This window comes from Botryllus schlosseri, chromosome 12 (assembly GCF_051294905.1).
Source record: "Botryllus schlosseri isolate E-star chromosome 12, Bs_hap1, whole genome shotgun sequence".
NCBI classification, from domain to species: domain Eukaryota; kingdom Metazoa; phylum Chordata; class Ascidiacea; order Stolidobranchia; family Styelidae; genus Botryllus; species Botryllus schlosseri.
In genome coordinates this window covers 17,438,689-17,456,346 of record NC_137247.1, presented here as the reverse complement: position 1 = coordinate 17,456,346, position 17,658 = coordinate 17,438,689, and the positions used below count along the sequence as shown (strand labels likewise).

Genomic DNA, 17,658 nt, shown 5'->3' with positions numbered 1-17,658 from the left:
ACCATATGGCTGCCCTATTTCAATATATTATTGAATAGTATATTCATATTAAAATGAACCCGAATATTTTCGGCTGACACTCGTCAGGGGTAATCGTCAGCAACTAGTAGAGAATTCGAAAGAACAGCGTATATCAACAATCGTAACGACAATGGGCAATTCCATACACAGACAAACGATGTTCACATCACTACCTCTTCAAATCTCCTGAAATTTGGTACACGCAGAGATGAGCTTATTCCAAACAGGATGAACTTTATTTTATGAAAATTGGACTTTGGGGTCAAAAGTTACGTCACTTTGAAAATTGACAATTTTCTGCTCATTTCGGGTCTGCACATCTCAGGTTTTATCAGTGAAATATTCAAGAAGGTGTAGCTAGATGTTGAACGAGAGTTGAGATACGGCACTTGGATTTATCTGAAGCTTGTCTGATCGTCTATATTTCCAAGTGAAATTTAATACCCTGGAGGTTAGGGTCAAAGGTTAAATTGAGGGGGAAATCTAAATTCAGTCAGGCGTCACACGATTTAGACAGCGGATTGCTCCAAAACATATTAAAATATTTTGGAAAAAACGATCTTAAATGAAAGTTTGCTTCAAGGAGAATTCGTTCATAGCTGTTTGATTTTGGTTTTGAAACTCTAAAGTGATGAAATTGCAGTTTTAAGAGCACACTTCATTTGTACATGGAAACGCAGTAGTAGTAGGGCGTTTTCGGACATCGAGTCTGGGGTGTGTGCGGACAACATGTCTGGGGTGTGTTCGGACTGTGTTGCCATTAGGACATCGTATCTGGGGTGAGTTCGGACTGTTTTGCCCCTCGGACATCGTGTCTGAGGTGTGTTCGGACAGTTTTGCAACTCGGACATCGTGCCTAGGGTGTGTTCGGAATGTGTTGCCATTTGGACATCGTGTCTAGGGCGTGTTCGTACATCATGTCTGTGTGTTAGGACTGTGTTGCCACTGGGACATCGCGTCTGGAGGGAGTTGTTCGGACATCATGCCTGGGGTGTGTTCGGACTGAGTTTTCACTCGGACATCGTGTCTGGAATATGTTCGTGCTGCGCCAGGCATGCCTCAGACCTGACATTTGCGCACTATTTTTATCCGGACATGTTTCGGAGCTGATAACTGCGCACCAAATACTCCCAGGCATGGTCCGGACCTGATATCTGCGCGCTGAATGGACACAGGCATGCTTCAGACGTGATACCCGCGTCCTAAATGACGCGTGACCTATATATGACCTCTATGTTTGCGGTTTTTGGTGATAGATATCTGCGATAGCTGAGTATATCCACTGTAGCGATAGCTGAGTATATCCACAATTCCACATCCACAGTAGTGTTATCTGTGATGGCTGAGCATTAGGGTTGTTCAAAAATAACCTTTTTTCCTGAATCTTGCGGGTTACTTGATTAAATCGTTAGGTTGCCTTAAAGAATGACGCACACCAAATTTGAATTCATTACAACCAATATTCGCGGATTTCGTAGAGTTTGAAAATTTTGAATTTGCCTAAAAATGCAAAAAAATTTTTTTTTCCAATTTTACTTCCAACCTTATGAAATTGTTGCGCTGTCTTCAAAAACGATGCAAAACAAATTTGACTCAATTCCAAGCTGCAGAAGCCGAGTTATTCAAGTTTTTTGATGATAATTCTGGGATGATCCACCAATCAAGGATAATCCCAGAATTATGAAAGAAAAACTGAAATAACTCCACTTCTACGGCTTCGAATTGAGTCAAATTTGTTTTGCATCGTTTTTGAAGACAGCGCAACAATTTCATAAGGTTGGAAGGAAAATTGGAAAAAAAATTTTTTTTGCATTTTTAGGCAAATTCAAAATTTTCAAACTCTACGAAATCCGCGAATATTGGTTGTAATGAATTCAAATTTGGTGTGCGTCATTTTTAAAGGCAACCTAACGATTTAATCAAGTAACCCGCAAGATTCAGGAAAAAAGGTTATTTTTGAACAGCCCTACTGAGCATATCCACAGTAGTGATAGCTGTGGATATACTCAGCTATCACTACTGTGGATATACCCAGCTATCACTACTGTGGATATACCCAGCTATCGCAGATATAAGCAAAAACCGCAGACATATAGGCAGGTTTGCCATCGACATGGACCCAAAAATAAGGACAGTCGAAAAATTAGATTGGCATTTAAAAGCGTTTTCGTGCATAGTGTATTTATACGAGGCGTGGCATATCATTTTTCATACTTTCGCCAGAAACAATCTGCTCCAGCAACTCCTTGTTATCAGAAAGTGCTTCATTGATCTCACAACCGCTCATGTCTAGGTTTACCTTTACTCAGGGCCAAACAGCACTTCGTCACCCACCCACCCCCAAAAAACAATACGATGGTCTTGGGCCCTCATAGGGTGATAAACCAAACTTCTTCACCTCGCTGTGATTGGAGGCGTCAACGAATATGGGAAAAGGCTGTACACCAAGTTCAGACAAAATCATTTTTGAGTGTATGGAGCAAGACCTCCAATAACAAAGCTTGTAGTCTTGGTCCTGGCCGAAGCAAACTCCTTGCGATGTTATAATCGGGAAATATTGCGATGTGCAATCGTTGGGGAGGAAAGATTGCTGGTTTTTGTCAGCATGGAATGCCCCAGGTATCCTCAGCAGCAGCTTACACACTTCTTGTATTTTGGGGTATCAATATAAGTTGAAATAGGGGTCTTTTTCATATGGCTCCCAGGTCAATGTCGCAATTGCAGATATTGCAACACAGATACCAGAGGAAAATGATCGAAGTTTTGAAGTTGTTGAAAATAAGACAAAATAAGGACACAAGTCGAAAACCAGGACATTTCTTAGAAATAAGGACAGTTGAGTTTTCTAAGACGTGGCTCTTCAAGATAAGGACAAATCTTAGAAATAAGGATGGTATGGCAACCCTACATATAGGTCATGCGTCGTTTAGGACGCAGGTATCACGTCTGACGCATGTCTGTCGTCCATTAAGCGCGCAGATATCCGGTCCGGGCCATGCCTGGAGGTATTTAGTGCGCAGATATCAGCACCGAAGCATATGTCCGGATAAAAATAGTGCGCAGATATCAGGTCTGAGGCATGTCCGGCGCAGCACGAACATATCCCAGACACGATGTCCGAATGGCAACACAGTCCGAACACATCCCAGGCATGATGTCTGAACATCCCCCAGACACGATGTTCGAGTCACAATACAATCCGAACACACCCCAGGCATGATGTCCGAACACCCCCAGACACGATGTCCGAGTGGCAGCACATCCTAACACCCCAGACATGATGTCCGAACACCCCCTAGACACGATGTCCGAATGGCAACACATTACGAACACAGCCTAGACACGATATCCTAGTTTCAAAACTGTCCAAACCCACCCCAAACATGATGTCCCAAAGACACCCCAGACACGATGTCCGAGGGGCAAAACAGTCCGAACTCATCCCAGATACGATGTCCGAATGGCAACACTGTCCGAACACACCCCATACATGTTGCTCGCACACACCCCAGACTCGATGTCCGAACACGTCCTACTAGTACTGCATTTCCATGTACAAATGAAGTGTGCTATTAAAACTGCAATTTCATCCCTTTACAGTTTCAAAACCAAAATCAAACAGCTATGAACGAATTCTCCTTGAAGCAAACTTTCATTTAAGATCGTTTTTTCCAAAATATTTTAATATGTTTTGGAGCAATCCGCTGTCTAAATCGTGTAACGCCTGACTGCATTTAGATTTCCCCCTCAATTTAACCTTTGACCCTAACCTCCAGGGTATTAAATTTCACTTGGAAATATAGACGATCAGACAAGCTTCAGATAAATCCAAGTGCCGTATCTCAACTCTCGTTCAACATCTAGCTACACCTTCTTGAATATTTCACTGATAAAACCTGAGATGTGCAGACCTGAAATGAGCAGAAAATTGTCAATTTTCAAAGTGACGTAACTTTTGACCCCTAAGTCCAATTTTCATAAAATAAAGTTCATCCTGTTTGGAATAAGCTCATCTCTGCGTGTGCCAAATTTCAGGAGATTTGAAGAGGTAGTGATGTGAACATCGTTTGTCTGTGTATGGAATTGCCCCAATCGTAACGATCGAGACGACAGATTTCGCATACTCGGAAAGGGTCGCTCACACTTTCATTTGTGCGCCTTGGAGTCGACTTTTATCAAAATACACCAGCCAAGGCTGTGTCAACAAAAAGAGTTCGTGTATCATCTAAAAATAGTACATTGAACGCTCTCATATTCGACATTTCGTGCTGGTGACGTCATATTTTGTGTTACGATTGTTGATATACGCTGTTCTTTCGAATTCTCTACTAGTTGCTGACGATTACCCCTGACGAGTGTCAGCCGAAAATATTCGGGTTCATTTTAATATGAATATACTATTCAATTGTATATTGAAGTTCTGTACCTCAAAGAAGCTGTTCAATATATTAATGTAATTGATTTGCATAAAAGCTATAGGCCTATAGACTATGCATCAAACTGTTGGAAATTAACACTTGCTAATCCTTAGACTTTTCTTCTAGTTCATGTTCTCAACAGTTCCATTAGGTAATCATTGGAAAATATCTGTCCAAAACGGTCAGAATGTTTGCGAGATATTATAAAACGGTTTTCAAATGTTTGTCTGTCTCTGTAATGCTGACAAACGTTGCATTTTATTTCTTACTGAAAGCAATAGTGTTTGTGGGGCTACCACATTTTTTTCTGGAATCTCAATGCCCTTGACTTTGTGACCCCAGGTCTAAACATGGATATTTTTTTTATCATTCACTACGCAACCTGCCTGTGACCTTGGTCTTTTGCTGTCTGACAATTGTTTATTAAGTTTGTGATATACAAGACTTTTTGACACAACTCATTCTCTATAGTTGCATGTGGATTGATTCATGTATGGGTGACATTGAGTGTGAATAATTATTTGTCATCCTGTAATTGAGTTATGTTTGTTCAGAATCCGGGAATATCCTTGTCTAACTAATCAATGCTATCCATAATAATCTTGTACTTGTGATTGTGACGATTGCATGGTGTGGATCTTATCGATTGTGGGTGTGTAACTGTGCATGCAGTCTTGTCCCTGGTGATTATGACAAGTTTTTGATATTTTTCCTTCGTTCTGATATTTTAGTGTATAGCCTAGTGGTGTAGTTATTTTCAAGGCCAGTTTAAGAGTTGATATCTCCTTACAGAATGGATTAGGCAATAAAAAGTCTTTCTGTGTGGTTGCTCACAAAACAATTGCTTGTGATGATCTTGTATGTTCTCCTTGAAATGACACAGAAATGCGACAGCTCAAAGACAAAGAGAAGCCACTGCTTGTCCAGCTGAGCTGGGTGAAGGACGACAGGGAGGGTCGATTTCTGCTTCATAATGTCAACGATAAAGCCCCTGTAAGTGTTTCAGATTGATTGAACATGACTAAATATTTTTTAAAAATACATTCTACTGATTTACTCCTTGTACAAGTGTCATATGTATTATTTGATGCATGCAGCTCCCAGCGGAGGCAACTGCGTACAAGCAGGATTTACTTGTAGACCAGGCCAAAATAGTATAGGAAGGGTATATTCTTGACTTCTGACTGGTTAAAGCTGTAACTTGCACTAGCCTGTAACACTGATACAGTATCGTTCGGTGTTGCTATACTGACTAGCTTTGTTAGCAACGTACAAATAAACCAGATGTGCTAATATGGCTATTTATTTTGATGAATGTTCATTATGATGATTACAGCAAGCGATAACTAATTATGACAAATGTATTCATGCTGTACACTGATGTACCTTATATCTGATAATCTCGCCAATAGGAATAGGCCTACCGTGTGTCACCAGTATATATACATATTTGAGTTTGACCAATGACCCAAACTACATGAAATGAATGGATTGACTATTTTCTAACTGTTTGGAATCCATGACACTTTGATGTAAAACTGAAAAGTTTTAATTTCAACCTCTCGGAATCAACCTAGGGAGGTTTTGTCATCCAGAATCCAGCAACTGATAAGCTTGTACCTATGTGGAATGCTCACCATCCTTGCCATTACAGCATTCTTCTCCACTGCAAAGTTCTGAATTGTATTTCTGAGAAGAGTTCTCTTTATCATATAATTCTCAAAATTATTGGCGACCATCAGCAGTGCTATGATTAAATCTGTTGATCAGCATTTAGAAGCTCTTTATTCAATGTTGAATGTGGATCACACAATACAGTGCACTGCACACTGTAAGGGTTCTTGTGTTTTGTATGCTGATACATTGTGACCTTTCTTGCCAAGTATCAGCACTACGCCTAGATAATTAATTATAATTATAATTCAAACTATACGTGCATAACGCCAACTTTATTCTACAAGAAGCTTTTCGACTGTCAGTCAGTCGAAAAGCTTCGATTGGAATAAATTAACCTTCAATATAGAACTGGCGTTAGGCACAAATTTATCTGCAGCTTCTTTAGCATCTTCAGTGTACAATTTTATGCGGCTGAATCTCGATTTCAGGTTCGTCTCATGGAGCAGTTTGTAGGTCCCGATAACGAGGACTCGTCCTTCAAACTGACCAGGAATTTAACCAAGAAGGAAAAGAAATTGAAGAAGAAACAGGAAAAAGAAAGATCGACGAAAAAGAGTTCGATCGACAATGGAAACGATCAAAGGCAGCAAGAGGTGATATTGCCACCCACACTAACATTGATTTGCACAAGAGCACAAACGTACACACAGACAGACTAGGTTGTATGTAGACCGAAAATTGTGAAGCACTCAACCCAGACTCGAGGAATTCCGATGATAAGGCTGTCTTTCAGTACATATTTAGCAAGCTCTCCCGTATGTCTTATACATCACAATCAATTGAGATTCATTTGCTGTAAAATGCTCCAAGTCAAGTTTACAAAGTTTTTCCATCAAAAGTGCTTATGTAATACGTATTACGTAATAATATGTGCTGTAGCCTTATGAGTAATTCCCTGTCAACATGCAAATATTTTTTAAATCCGTCTCCACACCCTCTCAGATTTTTCTCTAAATCTACATACAACTAAAGTATCTAGTTCTGAGTACAACGAAATATATTTCGGACAATTTCGTTGAACGGCTCTCGAGTTATTGCAGTTTGAAAAATGATGATTTTGTGGTTACTCAACCATGAAATTTGGTAACACAAAACCTGTGTATGATTGTAACTGATATAGCTCAGAGGTTACGTAGAGTAAAGGTTTGAATGTTATTTAGCAATAATTGTTGGTACATGTTCTTCACTTACCACGAATATCCCCGCTCAAGGTTCAAAACACGATTTCAAAATTGGCATATGTTAAAATCGGTGATGCATAACGATATTTTTCAACTCATCTGGTGCAATTCTATTTAAACCAAAATTCACAAGCAAGGTGTCATTTGAAAGCTGCTTCCAACTAGAATGCACGAAACATAGTTTTATTATTGATATTTGACAGCAACATGGTTAAAAATATAATATGGTGCATAATGCAAAATAGGTCATTTTTTAATTAATTTTAATTATATTAATTCAGTGATTATCTGATTTTGCCATTATTCTACTCGTTATATGATATGTGTTTCAGTAGATAATTATTGCCATGCTCAGAGAATACCTTTATTTATTGCCTGTGCATTATGCTTGCAAGGGTGCTTCTGGGTTTACCGACTATCAGTAATTCGAGTCAACATCCAAATAATATTTCAATTCGTCTTCACACCCTCTCAGATTTCTCTGCAATATCATGTACAACTAAAGTACCCAATTCTGAGTAGAATAGAATATAATTAATATAACTTTAATACTTTTTCCAGATTTCTAGATATTTTACTTCTAATCCATCTTACTCTTGGCCACTAGCGAATGACTCTGATAGCACACAAATATAAATTATAGAATATGACAGTTTGCATAGAATATATGATGGCCTATGTACGGTTATCTGAGATCGGTTTGAATAAGTGCCTTCTCAGGAACGGCCGTTTCCATTAATAATATCAAAATTAGCAATGTAATTTGCCAGATCAAAATCTTCTTCAGTCCCATAACTATACAAGGAAAAGAAAAGGACGTAGTTTATTTTTGTCCTGGATGTTTTTTTGCGGCATATACACCGACTCATGATACACATACACACGATCTGTGGATATGCATACCATGAGTGCAGGATGTGCATAGGCCTCTGGACAAGGAAGTGCAGATATAGCCTACATGGCTTTCTCAGTCATGCACCACCCCTCCATGCTATCCCAGTAATGCATAGCCTAAGCGCCAAGCAGGGAAGTCATGGATACCAGTGTTACTAATCAGGACCGAACCCAGAACCCACGACCTACCGATCAAGAAGCTGGACGCTTCACCATTACGCTATCTGGTCGGTATATATATACAATTGAATAGTATATTCAAATTGAAATAAACGGGATGTTTTCGACTGACACTGATCAGTGGTAATCGTCAGCAACTAGTAGCCAAAAATATTCGGGTTCAATTCAGTATTGATATACTATCCAATTTTATATTCAAGTTCTGTGCCTCCAAAGCATCATATATCAATGAAGTTGAGGAAATCTCCCTTTGCATTGTTTGCGATTTTTTTTTGCAATGCTTCTGTGTCTTGTTAGATTTTAGGCTATCCTCTATTTAACTGAACTATGTGTCTGGATGTGTAAACCGTTTTGCCACCTAGCCCTGAAGCAGGGTCAACGAAACGACTCTGCGGAGGCAATAATATTTTTTCATTGGTTCAAGATCTACACTGTCAAACACTTGTATAGTCAAGTACCGGAATCGACTTTCACGAGGACTGTGTCCAACCCTGAAGCTGTTATGAAGAAACGAAGGGAACAAAAACTCCAAAAACGAGGAGGTTTGGTTGTAACTTTGCATTGATGGATTTTTCACTTGCAGTCAAATTATTAATTAGCGTGAATCAGATGGTAGGTAGGCATATCCACATGACGGGCCAGCTATACCCATAAATAGTTTTATGTTATGCCATGTTTCTATGCCATCCAAATCACAACAGTACATGCATTTTATCTGGTCTTCTGCAACTTATTCAACTTATTTCAGCTTACTATGTTTTGCGACATACACCTTAGGACCATCTAAATAATGTTCTACTCTTGAATTTAGGGAATGTCCTCTTTCCTATGCAAAATCACATAGCTTACCATACTTAGAGTTGGACAACACTATTTACCAATTCAATTAGGGCCTATGATTTAAAATGATTTTTTTCTAGAATAGCAAATTCTGATGGCAGCTACGATTCGTTTATGAAATTCCTTCGTTTCCAGTACAAGGAATTCTATAATATAAATCTAATACACCGTCAGTATAGGATTAAGATTGCAGGCTCTGAGCTGTGACCACGTAAATCAAGCTTAAATCAGGTTGGGTGGATCCCTAATTTCAGCATTAGATCCCACTGTCACATCTGTTACAAAACAGCTGAAGCATGAAAACTTGAAGTGGGTACATAATGAGAATGCACTGGTCTCTTATACTGGCTTTGTTCGTGACATCCATGATGGAATGTTTGGAATTCATTACAAAGCAAGATGAAGGTCGAATAGCTGTGCCTACACTTTGCTGATTACTTCATGGTTATTGTTATGCCAACCATCAAAGTAGATCAGTAACAATAATCTGTTGACTTGAGAATGTTATTAGGGCCTTGACCTCAAAAATGAGATAAGCTGCATGCATGTCTTTGTTTGGAAAGTGCCCAGTCTGACTTAATTTATAAATCCTTTGTGCTCAAGTTATGGTAGCTGCTCCAGAAATTTACCATGATAGGGGCGTTGTAGGGATGTGCTATTATGTTGGTGTACTTATGTGTGTATATTGTGCAGATTCCACTTTTCGTTACTCCAATGTTTCTTTCTATCCAACAGAATTTGAATGTATATTTCATGCTCATTCCAGCCAACATTTTAAAAGTCTACGGTGACCGTATCAATCCAGAAATTCCATACAAGTCTCTTCTTTTATTACCTACCGACAATGTTGCTACTGCGATAAGGGATGCTCTTGATAAATACGGGCTCGGTAAGGAAAGAACGGAAGATTACAATCTTATTCAGGTACTCTTCTTTGCTATGTACGCCAGTTTTGATATCACATGCCGTATAATTATGTCCGAAGGTTGTGCTGCCGCCGAACTCCAAACCTGAAGACATGTATGAGGGCGGATGGGGTATGGAAACGATATTGCACGATCCCAAATGCCCTCTGGACATTGAGCAGAATTGGCAGCCTCACGAAGGTATTGAAAATATGCTTTTCGACTGCGATACTCGATGAGTACATAGTGGCCCGTGTTCAGGTACTTTGGTTTTCCAACTACGTCGGATTGGATCTAAAGGTACCAAGGACATGTCGCCGCCTTCAAGTTCAGTCAGTGGTTCAGATGAACGCAATGGTATGGGTCATACTGTGTGAAATATTTAATGGATGTGCATGGACATATAGTGCTATCATTTTATCGTTTAATTGCATATTAAATCTGCCCTCAATAATGGCAATTATAGAGGCCACTATTCCTATGATTAAGGCTTGGGAAAGTTGATTATGATGATGATGATGTAACAACAGTATAAATGATGTGAAAGTTCAAATATATTCCTTTTATGCCACCACAATGAATTTAATGCGGGTTCTAAATCAGATTAAAGATAATTTGGTATTTAATCGACCATATCTATTTCAATTCCCTTCGTGACTCTTCTGTAGGTTGATCGCGAGTCCACAGATATGTCTTTTCCACTAAGGAACATAACTTTGTACAACATTTTGTCTATGTCCCTGACTACCTCTGGGTTTCGTTGGGCTAATCTACGATTGGTAACTCCTGATTTTATAATCTCTCTTCCAACAGAGCCGAAAAATACCTCTTTGGATTCGGGAGATGCCGTTCCAAGCTCTGCAGCGAAAGACTATCCAAAGCTCTTGGAATTATTTTCTTGTAAGATCCATTTTCTTGGATACCATGACTGCTTTGATTATAATGAACGTGCTCACTTTTGCAGCGTCTGGCGAGGTCAAGGAGCACGTCATACTGCCGGACGTGACGGAAATAGGCAGCGACAAGCGTGTTTCGGAATACAAATATTTCATCGAAATTCCCAGAAAAGACGTTGGGCCCTCGCATTGTCTGGTCACGAGCATGGATGGCGTGGTTTCAGTGAGTTGGTGCTGTCGTTTTCAGTTTGTGATGCATCAAAAGTGTACCCAAAGTGACGCGCTCTGATTGTGTGGCTGTAACTGAGCTTAAGAATGCTGATAAAGGGCTGACTTGTATATCTGGACTTCTGCCAATAACTAGCTTCAGTTAAAATTTAGATTTTCTCGAAGGCGTAATCGCTGTGTGATTTGATGTAGGCCTACGTTAGGTGAACACAAAGTTATATTTTCAGTCCGTCCAGCATATCCTTCTGTACTGATTGCGAGCTAGGATGTATGCCACTAAATTGTCTGGATGTTGTACGGTCATTATCTCGTAATTCTGTGTAAAGCTACATTCCCGTTATTCCTCTAATTGCTCTCACTTCTATTCATGTTTATAGTCCTGCGATGTTGATTTCAAATAAATTTATTATCTAACTAGACCTGAGGAACATGCTCACTGCCCAGTAGCACTTTGGTATCACTGTCACTTTGACCAGTGAGTTCATGTGGTGTAGCCTACTGGGAGGACTAATTTCCTTAATTCATTCCTCCATTGTCGTTTTGTGATGACGGAGAAGTGTTTTGTTCATTTTGGCTTCTACCAGTTATTTACTTCATTACAACCTTGCATATTCCCAAAAAATTGTATTGGAAATTATTGAAGCAATGAAAATATATGTTGACTGTAGCTCCTTAGGATTATAACATGGTACATTTAATGTACATAGTACAATCAGTATCCGTGGTATAGATATCATACATCAGATCTGATTTATTTTGAGCTTTGACCCAAATTTGACACTTATCAAGATCTCTAAATAATCCGTTTGGTTCAGGGAAGTAGTGATTAGAAATCTTTTAACGATCTGGTATGCATATTCTGCTGCACATGTTGAATGATGTTATTCCATGTTATATGATAATCATAATTATGTCCTACTTATATAGCAATGCCATCTTGGTGACAACACTGCAGACAAAACTGTGTTGACACGATATCTACCTAAGGTATGCATTCCTTGAAGAGTAAAGTTCATAGAATTCTGTATGTAGCTTTCAAATTCCTTTCTCTGCCTTGAAACAGTACACAGCCACTGTGTTATTAGCTTTCTTTATATAGCCTACTTGATTGATGTGAAATGAAGATGCATTTGTGACTCCTAAGTCATGAAGGAATGCTCTTTTAATAATGTGTTATTCCTTCAAGTCTACGAACTGTAGTAGAAATTCACTCTTGGCCCCCAGGCTGTCTCAAGTCATAGGAAAAGTAGTAAAATTCAGCTTTGAAGTAAGCGGGTTTATTTGGGTGTATGAAATTGACTTATGCCCAACTATGGTGCGTCGCGTGTTATCAATTCAATTTCTGAAAGTTTTGACGTTAAAACACCGTGCCGGCGTCTTGTTTACCTTGGGGCCATTATTAATGTTCAAAGTTTGCGAATAAAACTGGCGCAAGGACATCAGTATATTCGATGATGTACTTGAGTGTTAAGACCTGACTAGCAGTGCTGGAATTTTATGAGTGCCCTTTGAGAACAGAGTCTCGAAGTAGGGAGCTGACTGTTCAAATGAAACGCGGTATTAACAGCAGTTGGCCTGGCTTAGTGGGTTATGCCCCTTTAATAGATTTTATGTTGTAACTATATTCCTATGTCTTTTAGATCACTCCGCAGGATAGATGTGAAGTTCTAGTCGATGGTAAGCCAGTTTTCAAGACAACAATGCTTGCTCATGGGTCAATTGTCAGGGTCGGACGAGGGAAAGACCTTGTTTATTCTGATCGCGGGAAGACGGTGTCGGTAGGTGGACAATATTTTTATTTATCCATTGTGCTACATTCATACTAATAAAAATATGATTTTCCTTATTCTCATTAAGGCCTAAGCACTTGGCAACATCGTTTTTAATCACGGTTCCTTTGTGTACAGATGTCATTCGTAAGAAAGAAGTTACAGGAATTGTCACAGTCACATGCAGCTCAAGGTAATCGTTTGTGGTCTTCCTAATCTGTTTGGTGCATTTTCACCAATCCCTTGCCGATAAATACTAATTAATTTGACTTCTCAAGATTTTCATACTTTGAAACATTCGAAAATCGAATATTTGATATGAAGGTATGTCTTCCTTTTGCAAAATGAATTATTGCCTAACTGTGCTAAAGCTGTAAGGAGCAAGGATGTATTTGCCTTGGATTCATGTTTGATTTGTATGTGCCGAGTTATGATGACACGGGCCTGAATGTTTGCTCGCAGGGTATATTTGCAGTACGGTACATAAACATTATATTCTCACTTCATGTCTACAAGAAACTTTATCTTAGTGGTAATAATTTGTGCATTCTTGATTTATCGAAGGTATTCAGCATTTATTGCATCATCACCACTTCGGTAGCTAATGTGGTAGTTCGAATCTGACGACCTCTGGTTGCAGTTAGTAGCTAACTTGAAAATGATTTATGCCAAAGGTTTGGAATTGCCCAACCCTAATAGAAGTCTTGATCTTCTATTACGAAAGTGATCTATTTGACCGAATCTGCTCACTTGTGCGTGGAATTGAAAGTGAAGGTCTCAAAAGTATTCTAATTGAAGTAGTTTCAAAAACTGAGTTTAGTGGTCAATCGGCGCTGGCTACCTTCGTAATCGCAGGGTGTATCTTCATGACTAGAGCAAAATGAGTAACGATTCTACACATATGTGCATTTTTCTAAAACGTATGCACCTACTAAACTGGCTCTTTTGGCCGATTTTCTATGATAATTTTGCTCATGAACATAATATGCAAACATATCTCAAAACTGCTTTTGCAAAATTCTATGTGTCAAGTGTAAGTAAGTAGATTTACTCAAACAAACTTGTGTAGATATAGATATATTAAAACATGAATATGCTACTGGAGTTGGTAGCAAAGGTGAAAGTACTTTGTTAGTCACCACTTCTGATCATTAAACTAGTACATGTTGACTGAGTTGCTTGTATTTTTGTAAATCTCGCCGTTTGACTTATTACTGTCCTGCCCTTATATTTTAAAATTGTCCATATTTTTGACGTATAGGCTACCCTTATTTTTGGCACTGGTGCGGTGAACTACTGGTTGATATCAGGACTCTATGTACAGTCCTACATGATGATGTTGTTTTAGTCATCACTCATCAGTTTATACAAATTTTTAGGTTAAACTATCCAGAGTTTTTGGTTGCTTTTAATCCATGTCGATTGTCTATTATTGTAGTGTAATCAGTAATCACATTTTTGTATTTCATCAGAGCGTCCTGGCGCCAACCAGAGGAACGGGCGCGGTGGCCGGCAGCAGGCTCAGAAATTCGCGGACATGAAGCAAAAGTCTGCTTCGCTGCCGAGAGATCTCGACGTGAGTGCGCCGTGTACGTTTCCTTCTGTGATACCATTCTGAACTTACCTGTTGTGTCCGTCAGAATCTTCCTCCGTCACGTGGCGCCGTTTCTTCAACGTCGTCTGGTCAGAGTCCGCGGTCTCCTCCTACCGTAGAGCACGCGCCGGTCGGAAGCGCGGTACTGCCCGCCACGCTGCAGTTGCGAAGCGGATGTAAGTTTTCAATTTGAGAAATACCGACATTATAGGTTCTGGCAGTTGTTCCCAAACTTCTAAGACTTGTCGCCCTATTATGAAGCTCAACTTATCTTAATCGTCCGCACAAAAACCAGAGGTCCTCAGCAAAGTTATCCTTCTACATTTCTGTAGTATTCAATTAGGTTGTATCCACTTACTCAAGTCATTTTGCTTGTATACTTTTATCTATTACTTAACACATTTTCGAGCTCTCTCAAAATCGCTCCCCAGGGAGTGGTATTGCCCACTTTGAGAACTGCAGGATTAGACTTTTGAATTGTAAAGGTTGGGCACAATGATTGGTCTACTGGAATCCAAATCGAGTTTATTTTGATGGTTCCAGTGAAGCATTGGTACTTTGGTAGTGTATTTGTATGATCTTCCTAATAAGCATTATATCATTATCTTGCCCGCGAGATTGATAGCGTAAGACTTCCATACTTGTGTGCTGTCTTGGTTAGAATGCAACCGATATCTGTCGATATTTCTCCATCTGTCCACTGACGACAATCATGATTCATGAGCGTCTTGGGTACTGTTGGATCAATTTATGAGAAACATACGGGTTCACTTATACTGGACTACAAAATATTAGTTTCCTACTCGGTCCGTCCAGCGTTTTGTTGGATGTGAATGAAGGGTCTACTATGAGATACCATTTTCAAATTACTGACGTTAATTTGAAGCTGTAGTTGAAATATGCCACATTCTGAAGTTAACAGAAAATATCGGCTTATCAGCAAAAATCGTCGCTGTGGAATCAGGGTAGATTACGTCCTTTTTCATATTCTGAGAGAATTAGGCTTTTGTAAAATTTTAATTTTCTGTTGGTCATACCTTGGAAACGGTTAAATTTGAAACAATGTGACAAACATGACAATGACCAAGATATGGCTGAAAAAAATCGTACGAAGAATGAAAATTCCAATATTTGAAAAAATGGATCTCTTTAAAAATGGACATGAGCTGCTTTGATTCCACAGCGGCAAAATATCTCGAAATTGTGATATCCGTATGGCGCCTTGATCTTGTCTAAATGCTCGCCAAATTAGATAAGTTTACTTTGATTTAGCAACAAATACTTAACTTTTTAACTTGCTAAATTGGTACTATTAGCATAACCGAATGAATAATCTTCTGTCCGAAGAGCTTCTTGGAGGTAAAGAACTTAAATATTGTATACAAGTGAATATAATATTCATATTGAGATAAACCCGAATATTTATGACTGGTACTCTTCCGTCTATCTGCCTATAGTCATATTAGAATTTACACATGGTTGGCGGGTGGACTTGCCAGCCTGTTACATGCAACACTCACCCCGCATCACACTCGTACATTTCATTTTAGCGGAGGAGTCGTTCCTGGTCGAGATAGTGTCGGTCACCGGCATGAATTTGCACTTCAAACTGTCACCGGCGTACGCGGTCTATTTGTCTCTCCGCGATATCGTGGAAGTCACGCCCAAAAGCCTCTTGGAAGCTGTCCTCGTTGATTATCTGCGCTCCACCACTGATCTGCTGGACCAAACCATTCAGGTTGGTAACTGACATTAGCTGATTTTGAAACTTCCAGCGTATTTAGGTTATGATGGGAAGCTGCTGTAATTTTCTTATTCTTTCCAAGGCCCACCGTTCCGCATTTTAGCAATTCGATCGCGAAGTTGAGTAGAAAAATGTCCCCACTAAATTATGGGGGCTATTGGAAATTCTGTGCCTGCTAACTAGGTCTGATATTGTTTTGCTGTTCACCTTTGAAGCACAGTTTATCACAAACCACTACGTAGCATCACATTTTAGATTAGATACGCAACTCCAGGTTATTACGGCTTGTCAAGTAGCGTCTTTTATGACTAAGCAATCTAAAAGCAGCATAATTAGTAGTGTTATAGCCCTACCCGAGCGCTGGAATTAAATGTAACTGATTTTAATCAAAAGCTAGTGTTGCACTGATTCTGAATATACATGTTGAAATCTTGTCAGGGCAATGGAACCACCCCGAAATAGCGATTAAAGTTTGAAAATCAGTATTGTTACAGCAATGGCAGTGCCTCAACACAATGAACGTAACATTGGTCGATTTCATCAAGTGATTGTTCGGAAAAATGCCGACTTTCAGACTTTCAGGACTGTTTTGAGGGGATTCCATTCCTGATTAGATTTTAATTTGTGTTGTATTGTGTGACACTAGCTTTGATTGAGACCAGTTTCAACAAATGTCAGCGCTCGGGCGTCAGCTATAGCACCACCAATTACGACACTTTTTGATTGCTCAGCAGCTTGCCCAAGCGTAACGACGGGTTTTGCGGATTGCGGTAGTTGCGTATCTATCTGTAGGTTAGTAATCTACACTCGCAAGGAACTCTCAGACCATTGCGCAAAATACATTCATTCAAATTTTATGCAGTTTGAGTATAATGTATCGTCACAAAGATAATCAAAAGATATCAATTGACCTTGTATCGGATGCCTTTTTATACTATATCACCACATGCGCTAGCAATGGTGGTAATCATGGCTTGGCATAACAATTTGAGTACTCTAAATCTGAGTTAAGTATCAATTTTAATGATTCGAGACAGGTAGTGGGAGTCAATATTTCAAGTACGGTAACGTAATTAACGCCTCCTGCTATTGTAGGAGAAATTATCATCTTTCGGCCCTTGAAACCTGGATTGGCCCTATCATAGCAATCGCAATATGTAGCAAGGGACTATGTGCATTTGTGCATTCAAATGACATTCCTGTGAAGTGCTCATCGTCCTGGCATTACTGTGTGTCATATTTGGTGATGAACAATTTGAAGTATTAAGTTTGATTGAGTGTAACTAACATTATATACTTTGTAGTCATATA

General features: G+C 39.3%; 1 protein-coding gene across 1 annotated transcript in view; it reads left to right on the top strand.

The window, feature by feature from the left end:
- LOC145452768 (afadin-like) overlaps positions 1-17,658 on the top strand; it is a 259,770-nt gene that overhangs the window by 216,182 nt on the left and 25,930 nt on the right. Inside the window, 13 exon segments of the mRNA XM_080330919.1 lie at positions 5,323-5,432; positions 6,545-6,709; positions 8,796-8,913; positions 9,978-10,135; positions 10,197-10,317; positions 10,378-10,473; positions 10,930-11,016; positions 11,081-11,235; positions 12,881-13,018; positions 13,148-13,202; positions 14,482-14,585; positions 14,650-14,779; positions 16,154-16,341. Coding sequence (XP_080187045.1) covers positions 5,323-5,432; positions 6,545-6,709; positions 8,796-8,913; positions 9,978-10,135; positions 10,197-10,317; positions 10,378-10,473; positions 10,930-11,016; positions 11,081-11,235; positions 12,881-13,018; positions 13,148-13,202; positions 14,482-14,585; positions 14,650-14,779; positions 16,154-16,341 — 1,625 coding nt within the window.